The 13612-nt window shown below is 37.1% G+C and overlaps 1 protein-coding gene across 17 annotated transcripts in view; it reads right to left on the bottom strand.

Moving 5' to 3' along the window:
* ZC3H14 (zinc finger CCCH-type containing 14) overlaps window positions 1-13612 on the bottom strand; it is a 36684-nt gene that overhangs the window by 13569 nt on the left and 9503 nt on the right. For all 17 annotated transcript variants that reach the window (XM_081127720.1, XM_081127729.1, XM_081127730.1 and 14 more), the window contains 5 exons: window positions 13318-13513; window positions 12542-12971; window positions 11838-11998; window positions 11143-11243; window positions 9900-10055 (listed from right to left, as the gene is read on the bottom strand). In XM_081127720.1, coding sequence (XP_080983846.1) covers window positions 9900-10055; window positions 11143-11243; window positions 11838-11998; window positions 12542-12971; window positions 13318-13513 — 1044 coding nt within the window. The remainder of the gene's footprint in view (window positions 1-9899; window positions 10056-11142; window positions 11244-11837; window positions 11999-12541; window positions 12972-13317; window positions 13514-13612) is intronic.

Below are 13612 nucleotides of genomic sequence, written 5' to 3'. Positions count from 1 at the left end.
TTATGACGAGCTCGACCCACCCCTGGAATTACAAAACAAAACACTCCAGAGTTATCTGGATAGAGTTCCCAAAAGACTGACTACGGGCTTAGATGGATACAAAGAGAACACTGTACAATACAACTCTCAGCTCTGTAGTCCAGGTCCTACCAAAGCGTGAAAATAACCACTTGGATTTCCCAGAGGAAGATGCTCAGCTAGAAACAGGCTCATAATTTCTTTATAGTTACACTGCAAAACAAAACACAGCACTGACACAGAAATGATTTCTCTCTCTTCAACTGGAGGGTAAGCACTCTGAGGGATGACATGCTGTCACACTTCTCCAAGACTCCCTGCCCAATGCCTAGCATGTAGTATAGGTACTCACTTGCAGACTCGAAATAAAAGCATCACAGTACAGTGTACAATGGGACGTGGCTGATAAGGTTCCACACATTGAAATATGAGATGCCTGCATGCTAACTTTTAGTATATCTACTACTGCTGGTTTCACTCGAACTTTCTCACTCAGCACAAACACACAATTGCCAACTACCATATTTCATTAAAAGGGGTTTTTAAATTTAAAAGCTACACGCAATTCAAAATTTTATCAGCTATTTTCTTTTCAAATGTAAACTACATTACATTACTCTTTACCGGTGTGCCAAAATAAAAGTTAATTCCTTCCAAAATTATCATGGTAAAAACACAGTAAATCCCAAGGAGCTGATCTGAAAATGAAAGACGAATGTCATTTGGCCAAGTTAGCATTCCTGTGAAACAGCCTGAGAAACTGACACAAACTAAGTTACAGGAAAAATGTTCTAATTCAAATACAACAGGTCCCTTTAGCATAAACAGTGAACAATGAAATCATTACACATTTTAAAATAATTTCCCAAGACAGATATAAGGGACTGTTTTCTCTCATTTCAAATTTTGCCACATCTCTCTATGCTCTTTTCAACAAATCATTTTAGAAAAAATCCACGAAAGAGGGTGGACTTCTGATGAGTTCTAGACTTCTAAGTCAAATCACGTAGGGTCCAAGTTTGTCATTAAAGGTCCACGAAAACTTCAAGCTCTTGGTGACTTGCTGCCTTTGTATGACAACTAGTCAAGCTACAGGAAAAGATACAGCACCATGGATGAGTACCTAGAAGATATCACATGCTAAGAATTTACCTTTCTCAATGTTGCTAAGGAAGCCAATTATTTTTACATCAGTAGTCCTTGACTGTGATTCAAAATCTACCTCCTCTTGAAGATCTGTGAACTCTCTGTCACATTCAGTTGTTGATGTTGAATATTCATTCATTTTAACCTCCAAAGATGAAATTTTTGCTTCATTCTGTGACACTCTAACATTTAGATCAAAAAGATTTGCTTCCACTGTCAGCATTGCTGTTTTCATTTCCTTAATTTCATTGATATCAGTTGATATTTTCCTTAAAAAATGGGAAATATTGTCTAGCTCATTCAGTGAACAAGAGGAACTTGTCACAGAACCTAAGTCAACTGGCTCAGGTGAGAAGAAATTCAGTAAAGATGGTGATGAAAACCTTGAAGACATTTTCGTAAAATTCTCTCTCTCTCCTATTTTTAAAAAATTTTCCTTCACAGCCCATTAAATTGTTTCATCAAAAGTAAAAGTACTTATTAAGGCTTTTAAGAAGTATTAAGAGTGCATAACAGTTTTAAACCTGTAACTAAAAAGAGAGGGTTGTATATTTCTGGAGTCAAAACTCAAAAGTAAAGTCCTACGTAAAGCTCCTCTCCAAAAAATAAGCCCTATTATTACATACAAGAGAATTCTGGCTTCTGATTGGCTGAAAACAGACATGTAATGCACAAAGAATTTTCTATTCTTTACCTCATGACAACGAGCACTGAAGATCCGGGGCCTAAATTAAGCAACGTAACAACATTAAGTACTTTATACCAGAATATGATGTGAATTAAGTACATTTTTGTCTTGTCATCTATTAAATAGTTTTTAAGCTTCAGATTATTTACATTGTTGTTGTTTTACCCTCATTGGAGGATTTTTTTCCCATTGATTTAGAGTGGAGGGGGCGGGGGGTAGAAGCACTGATGTGAGAGAGACACATCGATTGGTTGCCTCCCGTCCCACCCCGACTGGGGCCAGGGATGGAACCTGCAACCAAGGTACGTGCCCTTGACCAGAAATCGAATCCACAACCCTTGGGTGTGCAGGCCAATGCTCTAACCATTCAGAAAAAGCTTTTGACAAGGTTTTACCTAGTATTTTCTGTTGCTTTTCCCATTAAAGATGGTATAATCCAGTATCTGGCATTTCCTTTGTAGGCAAAGGGCAGAGAAAGTAATCAGACCCATGATCACAGACAAATCTCTCTACAAATATCTGGTAATAATGGAATTCAACTGTACTAATATGATATGGTAGAAATTTAAAGACGGAAAATGAGGACTTGGCCTTGGTTTGATACTAAACTATTATTAGATATGTGATTTTCACCCATTTTGTGGGCTTTTTTTTTTTCATTTTCTTGACAGTATTCTTTGAAACACAAAAATCTTTAACCTGGATCAAGTACAGTTGATCTATTGTTTCTTTGGCTGTCTTTTAGTGCCATATCTAAAAAACCATTGCCTGCCTAAGCCAAGCTCATTTAGAGTTATACCTGTCTTTTTCTCCTAAGAGTTCTATAATTTTAGCTTACATTTAGGTCTTTGATCTATTTTGAGTTAATATTTATATATGTAGTAAGTCAAGGGTCCAAATTCATTCTTTTGCATGTGGATATCCAGCTGTCCAACACCATTTGTTGAAAAGACCATTCTTTCCCCCACAGAACTGTTTTAGTATACCTGTTGAAAATCAATTGATCATAAATGTACTGGTTCATTTCTGGATCTCAATTTTATTCCATTGGTCTATATTGTACCTTTATGCCAGTACTAGTTTTGATTACTGTAGATCTATAGCAAGTTTTGAAACTGGGACATATTAAGTTCCTCAACTTGATTATTTTTCAATAGTTTTGGCTATTCTAGGTCCTTTTCATTTCCATATCAATTTTAGGAACAGTTTGCCAATTTCTGCAAAAAAGCCAACAGGGATTTTAACAGACTGAATTAAATTCACAGGTCAATTTGGGAGTATCACCAATATAAAATATGAAGATGCAAGATGGTGGACATGGCTCCCCAGAGCCTCTCCAAAAGAATAATTCTTATAAAAAATTGCAGCCTTTGGTTTCTCATTTAAATAGACGTTCACAAGAACAGAATAAAGAGAAAGTGCTTAAGTTTATGTAATAGGAACCTTTATCCACTCCTTTACTGTATCTGTAAATTAACCTAATTCTTCAAAATCTTTGGATAGAAAATAATTTTCAAAATTTACAAGGCTTTGGATGCACACAGAATTTTTTAAGAGTACTAGCTGATGGATGACACCTATAGCAAACATAGGAAGAGCCAAGTGCCACCTGCAAGCTAGCTGGTTCACTGGAGGGTAGGCAAACATACTTCAATGAGAAAAGCAAGAAAGCAGAGAATTGAGTCACAGAGAAACAAGGTGCCCAAAAAGAGCCCATTTGAAGGCGCTTGTTAGCATCCATTGTGTCCAGACCAACTTTAGAATGCAAAATAAGAAAAGATCCTTCCATGACTCCATTGTAAATACCCATCAGCAGAGGCAATTAACACATTTTAAGGAAACTGGAGCACAGAAAGGTTAATATCAGCTAGTAAGTGGCAGAGCCGGGATTAACACCTAAGCAGTCAGGCTCCCTGAATCCATATACTCATAATTACTATTCTGTTATACTTCTCTCCATGATACATTAAATGTAATAAAACAGATCAGAGAAATTCATGTGGTGTAATTCTTATTGTACATACACATGTGCAAGCTTGTATATATATATATACACACACACACATATATATTACATACATATATATATATATATATATATATATATATATATATATAATTCTACTTTATACAGAAAGGTGCACATTTCCATACATTAAAAAAAAAAAAAGGCCAGAAAACCACAGATAATACACCAAACTGTTTTAGGTGCAGTGCTTACCTCTGAGGAAGACAGTGGGCAAAACGAAGGGGAGATTTCCCGTTTTCTCTGAATATAAAAGGTTCTCTTTACTAAGACTCTTTCATGGTGCTTCCAGTTCATGCAATATATCAAGAATATGCAATTACAGCCTCTCCTTCTGGAGAGTCCATAAAAATGAAGTAAAGCCCGGCCGGTGTGGCTTAGCGGTTGAACATCAACCTATGATCCAGAGGATCACAGTTTGATTCCCAGTCAGGGCACATGCCCACAATTCCTAGCAGGAGGCATGCAGGGGGCAGCCAATCAATGACTCTCATCACTGATGTTTCTCTGTCTCTCTCCCTCTCCCTTCCTCTCTCTGAAACTGATAAAGACTTTTTTTTTAAAAAAATGAAGAAAAAAACGTAAAAAGGGCACAAATCTTTAACACAGAGCAGTGGATTCCAAACTGGGTTTCTAAGATTATCCACTAAAATGCAGGAAGAAAGTATCAAAAATTCTACCATAGTAAAAATATTTATTACCTCCATTGTCCTCAGAGCTCTATTTCTGCCTGTTCTATCATACAACTAATAACAGTAGGCATGTATGTAAGCAACATACATATATTGAATGTATGAGCTTAAAACAACTTTAGTATACCAAAAATTATATAATCAAAAATATGGAGACCACTCATTTAAGAGATGAGGTTTATGCCCGGCCGGGCGTGGCTCAGCGGTTGAGCGTCGACGTAGGATCCAGGCGATTGGGGTTCGACTCCCAGTCAGGGCAGCACATGCCCGGGTTGCGGGCTGCAGCCGATCAATGACTCTCTCATCATTGATGTTTCTCTCTCTCTCTCCCTCTCCTTTCCTCTCTCTGAAATCAATAAAGATATATTAAAAAAAAAAAAAGAAAAGAGATGAGGTTTAGGGAGGGGATCATAGCAGATGAAACTGCAACCACCTCTGGAAAACAGAAAATATACGGACAAATACAGCTGTGAGGCAGAGCAGAAAAGCCACAAACAAGACCCTGGGAAAACTGTAAGTTAGGTGCAAGGCAGGAGCCACAAAAATATTTCCTGAGTTCCTATACACGCCATGCACCATTCTGGGTACTCACTAAAAGAAACCACCAACGAACACACAGATCCTGAGTCAAAGAGCTCACAGTCTGGTTGGGAAGGGGAGATGGCCCTCAAAAACAAACAAACAAACAAGATATTTGTTAAAATACAACACGGTTTAGGCCTGGCTGGACAGCTCAACTGGTTAGAGCGTAGTCCCAAAACGCCAAGGTTGCAGGTTCAATCTCCAGTCAGGGCACATACAAATAGCAACCAATGAATGCATAAATAACAATAAATCAATGTATGTCTCTCTCTGCCCCCATCTCTCTCTCTCTAAAATCAGTAACTAAAAATTTAAAAATAGATATATAACACATTTTTCATTGATGACACATATTTAAAGTCCTGAGTCTGGATAAAAATATCTAAATCATGAAAATATAAAATACAGGGTGTCCCAAAAAAATGTATACACACCTTAACAGCTGATAGCTCAACTTCAAAAATGAAATTTTAGCCCTGGCCTGTGTGACTCAGTGGTTGGTGTTGGCCCGCACACGGAAGGGTAGTGGGTTTGATTCCCAGTCAGGGCATAAACCTGGGCTGCAGGTTTGTCCCCGGCCCTGGCTGGGACTTGTGCAGGAGGCAGCTGATCAATGTGTCTCTCTCACATCACTGTTTCTCTTTCTTCCTGTCTCCCCCCCCACCCCCCACCTTCCTCCCCTCCCTTCCACTCTCTCTAAAAATCAATGGAAAAAATATCCTCAGGTGAGGATTAACCACAAAAACGGAAAGAACTATTTCAAGGACTCGTAACTGTAAGCCTACTTCTACCTGCCCCTGTGTATTTCAAATGTCCTTGCAAGATGGATCAAATAAGTTTTCTTCTGATTAGAATTAAAAATAGATTATTCTGTTAAGATAATAATAGTGACAAATGTGAATGGTTTAAACTCTCCAATAAAAGACAAACTGAGAAACAATTAAAAAACAGTCATCTAACTTTATGACATTTAAGAAATAAATATGCCCAAAGCATAAAGATAGAAAAGACTGAAAACAAAGGCATGGAAAACAGAGAGGTGAGGCAAATACTAAATAAATGGCAATATTAATATCAGAAAAAAATTTTAAGATAAAACATCATTTGGTACAGGTTATAAAAATAAAAGGTTCAATTCATCGGGAAAGTGTAACAATTTTAAGTATGCATGCACCAAGTTTAAAAGCCTCAAAATAAATAAAGCAAAACCTGATAGAAGTACAGAGAAATTAAGATAAACTAGTCATCGTGATGGGCAACTTCAAGACCTTTCAATTACTGATGAGTCAAGCAGACCACGGACTCATCAAAGTCAAGACTTGAACATCTTAACTGTAGAGCTTTATCTACTAAGTGCAAAATTCTCAAGCCAACAATTAGAGTCCACTTTCTTCCAAAATGCACAAATGTACAAAATCGATTAAGTCTCAACTTTCAAAAATACATATCACATTATCTGACCACAAAACAATTAAGTCAGGAGCATATATATTTTAAAAAAAGATTAAAAGACAAAAACAAAACCATCATACACTGCAAATTAAAAACACTTCCAAATAACTCATAGGACAAAGATGAAGATCTAAGTGGGAACCAAAGATATCTAGAATAATGAAAACAATATGTATCAAAATTTGTGATATGGAGTAAAATCAGCATATCAAGAGAGACTTACAGCTTAAATATATACATTAGAAAAGACAGAGACTGAGATAAATTAAAAACTGGATATATTGCCCTGGCCAGCGTTGCTCAGTGGTTAGTGTTGGCCTGCACACCTAAGGGTCACAGGTTCGATTCCCGGTCAAGGGCACATAACCTGGGTTGCAGATTCAATCCCTGTTCCCAGTTGGGGCATGCGCGGGAGGCAACCACCTGATCATCTCTCTCTCTCTCTCTCTCTCTCTCACACTCTCACACTCTCATTCCTCCCTTGTCTCTCCCCTCTCCCCCTTCCCTTCCACTCTCTGAAAGGCAATGGAAAAAATATCCTCAGGTGAGGATTAACAAAAATAAATAAAGAAGTTAAATAAATAAAATAAGAGCAGAAACTAAAAAAATAGAAAAACAGTAACGCCACACCCTGACTGGGTAAGCTCAGTTGGTTAGAGCATCACCACCATACCAAGCTTTCGGGTTCGATCCCTGGTCAGGGCACATACAAGAACCAACCAATGAATACGTCAATAAGTGAAACAACAAATCAATGTTTCCCTTTCTCTCTCCTTCTCTCGCTCTCTCTAAAAATCAATAAATATTTTTTAAAAGCAAAACGCAAAAGAAAACAATGACATCAATAAAGCCAAAACTATTGTTACTAAGTCTTTGAAAAGCCTGGTATAATAAACTTCTGGTGACAGACTAATCCCAGACAAAAAGAGAAAAAACTCAAAATACTGTGAGGTGCTAGGGTAGGCTGGCAAAAACATAAAGGCTGAAGAGATGAGAGAACACTATGAACAACTCATGCCAATACACGTGCATATTTAAAAATTTAAAAGACCTATCACAGACAAAACTGTAAAAACAGTAAGCAAATTGACTAATGGCTGTTTGCAGACTGTCACTTTCTGCTGTGAACGAATGAATCCAGTAATAGTAGTAACAGTCCTCCATCAGTAGATACTTGATAGCACTTCAATTGCTTCATTTTAAAACAAAATGATATAGAAAACCACACAAAACAATAGCTTAATAAATTTTCATAAAGCAAAACATCCTTAGAACCACCATCTAGGTCAACCACCATGAGTACAGAGCTATGCCAGCCACCCCAGAAGCCCCCTCATGAGCTCCATTCTATTAAGTCCTCTTCAAAAGTAACCACTATCGCCTTTTATAGTAATACCTAGTTTCTTTGTGGTTTTATCACACAAGCAGGCGGCCCTAGACACTAGAGCTTAACACTGCTCCCTTTATTTTGTCTTTTAATCTATATTTCTCAGGCTTTTTGACCCATATAGCTACCAGAAAACATACTTTGCCTGTTGCACACTCACGATGCAGTTCAACCGACATAATTCTCTGGCTCTACTTCCTGCAAGCTGACTGCTAGATCAGAGACTTGATAACTCAAGTTCAAATCGTCTGGCAAGACTAAGGTAGTGTTTCATTCTTCCATCATCAGGAGGCACGAAATGGCTAGCTTTCCCTTTTAAAAAAATGTTTTAGTAGCCATTAATGAACAGTGCCTAGATTCGCTAATTATAAGTTGCAAAAAACAAAAAAACAACAACCCTGTAATTCTTTAATTTTGTTTTACTTACAACTAGAATGATTTTATAAGATGTTCCCATCAGCTAGATGAAGAACTGGCAAACATCTATTTTAGCTTATGTGGGCTATATGGTCTGCTGCAAATATTCAACTCTACAGTTATAGTATAAAAGCAGCCAGAGACACATAAATGAATAAGCATGGCATGGTTCCAATAAAACTTTATTTACAAAAATATGTGCTAACTCCTGTACCACTGTTACCCATTCTTAAAGAGCATAAATGCTCAATTATTTATTTGGTTTAGTATCTATTATTTTCCAAAAAGGTGACCAATTAAGGATCTACTTTTAAAAAATATCATGCAAAAAATATATATATCATCATGAAATCATGGGCTTCAACTTACTGCCATTCCTACTTTTACTGAAGCTCTTCACGAACTGGCCCACTCACACTTCCCAGTTACAACCTACTGGCTGTTTTGGGGTTTTCCTGTACTCAAGTCCATCACTTATTGAACTGCACATAATGCTGACATGCAAAACTGAATACAAATATTTTTTTTTAAAAAAGAGAGAACAGAGAGACAAATATAGGATGAACTCATAAAGCTTCATGAAACAAGTAAATCTGAGATGACCCTGGAACTATTAAAGGACACGGCTGAAGAGGAATAATAAACATATTCCAGTGTTAGCAAAGTGCATGTTACAAACAACATGATGACCATATAGTTTGGGTGGGGTTTTTAAATTCGAATCATAGAAAAAGAAGAAACTAGAACCTTCCATAATGGTGGAACAGAAGGAACAGTGGAGAGCAGTGCGGGACGGGCTGGGCAGACCCGGGGCAAGACAACAAAGGTGCAGAAAGGCCAAGCTGACTGCATCAGTCCTGGGCCACGCACTGGGGGGTATGAGTGGGTGGGGACACTATATATGCTCTCACAAAGAAGTCACATAAGTCTTACTTTAGATGGACAGTGTTTGTGCAAGAGTTGGGGATGGGGGTTGAGAGAAAGGAAACAAAGATCAGCTGGAAGCTAACTGTAGTACATCAGGCACAAGGGGATGAAGTAGGGTCACTGGGACAATAAGGCATATCTGGCAGGTCACAGAGAAAGGATGCTCAGAAAGGGGAGATTTAAAGATAAGATTTCAAAGTCAAGAGAACAGGGGTAGAATTAACCAAAAGAAGGAAAGCTATAATGTAGACATCTATGAATCTTTAAATTGGCACTTTCTAAAGACTGGTATATAATGCTGACAGTATTAAAGCTTAATGGCTGAGTTCATGGAAATTCATTGCACTATTCTTTCCACTTTTGAGAACATTAAAAATTTCCATGATAAAAAGGTTTTTAAAGCTCTGAAAAATGTAGATATAGATTCCTCATGGTCCCTTCTTATTCTATTTTTGGGCTAGTGAGCACTTTTCTCATAATATAACATTTCAGAAACACCCATTGGAATACTGAATGCCTCATGAAGAAGTGTAACAGAGAATGAAGCATCATTTAAATTGTTACCTTGGCCCTTTTCTGGATTATCTCCTTTTGCTTCTTCTTCTTTAATGGGGGGACTGATTCTAGAGCTCCTGCTTTGCCCCTGGACCACTTCTGCCAGCAATTCTTCTTGAGAAGTTCGAGTTCTGGGAGCAACTGGAAGTGTCTGTTTCTGTGAGACTTTTATATAAAAAGCAAAAACGATGGAAATGCAAATGTAGTAATACAGCAAACTCAACAATCATATTAAACATAAATGCCTCCTTCACTTTAGAACATGAGGGGCTCAATGTAACAGTTCAGATACCACCTCATTTTTTCTTACAATATTCTCGAGAGATAACTTGACTTAAATACCTAATATGTATATAAACAACACCTACACATTTTAAACCACATGCCACGTATACCCTGAAGCGCATATGTATTCATTTTAAACCAAATGTTTCACGATCCTGTAACAACTTCAAATGGTAATTTAGATAAACTACGGTAAAAAAAAATTTTAATGCTATTTCTCAAAAAAACTTAAGCCATCTCCAACTATTATAAAAGCAGGAACTTTCAAGGCCACAGTAAGTAAAATTCTCTAAATTTCTCATCATTTTAAACAGTATTGTAACAGACCAAAAATGGGAACGTAAACAGAAAAATCATTCAGTCCGAGTATAGGCCTTGGCCTGACACTCCCTATCCCATGTGCCAAAACCTGTTCAATTTCATGTTCAGAGGCTGAATTAGGGATGTGGAAAAGCAGGGGGACAGATGACTACCAGGATCTAAAGAAAATCTATAGTTTACTTCACTTTAGGAAGGGGTCACAAATAAGTTTTAAAGTGGGTAATCATTGCAACTTAATGAAATTTCACACACAGCTCTAGCATGTGGGGCACGAAGTGCAGAATTTAATGACAATATGACACCCATAATTTGGTTTGCATTTCAGAATGAGCTTTCTGTACAATCAGATTATAGCTGACTCATCTCCTTTGTTTTAAAACATATAATAATTTCTATTATATTATTTCACACACACTGGAAAGAGTAAAAGATATTACAGATGCTCAAAGAACTAAATTCTACTAACAGTTGGGAAAGTTTCTCAAACTGATCAAATCTTTTAAAACCATTCTTCTCTGAACCTCATCTTGGTCTTGACATTGGGTAGGCATCTTTTTTTACCACAAGTTGGGGAGCAACCTTTACTAGCTTACTCAAGAGTTATAGAAATCTCTTTCTTAATGAAAACGTAATTCATTTAAATTACCTGCAGAATAGTTAGTTGTTTTTGTTACAGATTCTTGAGCTTCAGATATAGCCTTCAAAATTAGATTCTTGTTAGCTTGTTTAGAAGGAGGAAGTGAGGGTCTAAAAAAGTTAAGAAAAATACTGATTATAGATTTGAATTCTTTATGTGCCAGCCAGCCATCATGCCCTTACTACAGCCTTCTCTCAGGTTGTTTTTTTTTTTAATCTTCACCCGAGGATATGTTTTTATTGATTTTAGAGAGAAAGGGAGGGAGTGAGAGAAACTTTTGTCAGTTTCCTCCCGTAGGGGCCAAAACCAGGGATCAAACTAGAACCCAGGTATGCTGCCCTGATTGGGAATCGAAGCGCAGCCTTTCGGTGTACAGGACAACACTCCAACCAACTGCGCTACTCAGCAGGGCCTCCTCTTAGGTTTTGAACAGACTAGCTGTAGTTTTTAGGAAATGCCAACTAGACTGAAACCTTATTAACTTTTCAAAATAATGTATCTGATGTTTTTCACCCTATTAGTTTTTAATATTCTCTGCAATTTCTCCAATTTTAGGCAATTTCTCTTTCATTAATATGTTTTACTCAAAAACCAATGGAAAAATCTTACAAGCTATTAGATTTTTATTTTTATGATATCCTCTTCAAGAAACCTAGATGACTTCACCGCGCAATTCACAATTAATTACAGACATGTTCAGGTACCTCCTCTCGGGCTTTGCTGGCACTGACACACTGCTGGAGATGCTTCCTGTTCGGGACCCACAATCATCATCTTCCTCCTCCTCTTCTCCATCATGATTGAATTTTTTTACTTTAACAACTGAACTTACCACAGGCAACTTTCTCTTCCGAAAGTTTTCTTCCTGCAATCAGATAAATTCATGCTTACCTAGTCTCAGAAAATAACAAAGTTCTACCACAGAATTTTTTTCTTTTTAAGAAAAAGCCAATCATATTAAAGTCATGGGCTATTCCCTGGTTTCTTATAAAAATATAAATATTATCTTAATAGCCAACCTTTAACAAAAACAAAAACTAGTGCTTTACATTCATTTATAAGCAGCAGCACATAGCCTGTTGAGGAAACTAACAAAATAGATACTCTGACTTCTTTACTAGTAAATGCCATGAAAAAATCTAAACTTGATCTAAAAATCCCACCAAAACTGTAAGGTAAGGTTAAAAACTTTCTCACGTGTTGGCATCCCATGAAAATAAACAAGATGTAATATGCACCTGTAGTCAGTAATGGAGAGGAAAATCTGATTGGTGTATAATATGATGAGTAGCATAGAAATCAGTTTAAAATAAACTTGCAATACTTATTCAGTTATTTGACATACTATTTGGTATAAAGAACTGTGCATTTTCAGCCTAACTAGCCAAGATTTACAAGTAACACAAACCTCAATACTCATTTTTTCTGCGTTGTTTCTGAAGAAGGGACTATAAGTCTCTTCTAAGCTGTTAAGCACTTCTGGTTCACACAAACGTCCTGTTTCATATACCCGGCTGTTCTGTATATCCAGTTGCTTGGCAGCATGAATACTGTTCTGCTGCTGCTGAAATTGCAACCTGTTTAAATGAACACCACTATCTGCAGTTCGACTTGCAGGTGGTCGATAAATTTCAATAGAAGGGCGAGAAGAACCATATGTAAGTGTCACTGTAGGTTTTTTCTGAGATAAGGGATTCTCCTGCACAAAATTGAGGTCTTCATCAATGAGGTCATCTGGTTCTGGCTTAATATCAATCACATCTTCAGAGGGTGCTGGCTCCCTCAGAGGTTTCACTGTTGACATTAGTCGGGTTGCAGCTCCATCATCATAGCTCTGTCTATTAAACATACACACACATTACAACCAATTTAGAGGAAGATGTTCAAACTGTCAAAGAATAGTTACTTAAATTATATTGGAAAAGTCTGAATATTCCTCTTACGTAGTCCATTAAAATCTACTTTGAAATTGCATTCGTTTTTAAAAAAACTTTGATTTACTATACTTGAGATAAATGACCATACTTTGGTCTCATCCATTCTTTATTTTAAAGGAATTGCTCATGATTACCTCACTACCTGCAAAATTCCCTGAAAATGGCAGTTTAAATCTAAAAAAACTAATGTAAATGTCACATACATACTTCCCCATCTTCCCACAGAAGGTCTACATAGGACTATTACCTGACATGAGTGGTTTTCTGCTCCTGTGAACTTGAAGAAACTCTGGAATCTCTTTTCTCAGGTCTAGTGCTAGAAACTGCAAGGGGTGGCACTGCAGCTTCGTGCCTTCTCTCATCTCCCCTACTGAAACTGCTCTTGCTTGAAGGCACGTTACTATCAAATATGTTAGTATCAGAAGACTTTAGACTAGAGGGATCTGGAATGAAAAACACATAATCCTTTCAAACTATTTTTATTACTTTGATCCTTTCCCTTGTTCATCACCAATTTAAAAGCAATACATGGTCTTCCAAAA

This window comes from Miniopterus schreibersii (assembly GCF_964146895.1).
Source record: "Miniopterus schreibersii genome assembly, chromosome: 1".
Taxonomy (NCBI): Eukaryota; Metazoa; Chordata; class Mammalia; order Chiroptera; family Miniopteridae; genus Miniopterus; species Miniopterus schreibersii.
This window is presented reverse-complemented; position numbering and strand designations above follow the sequence as displayed.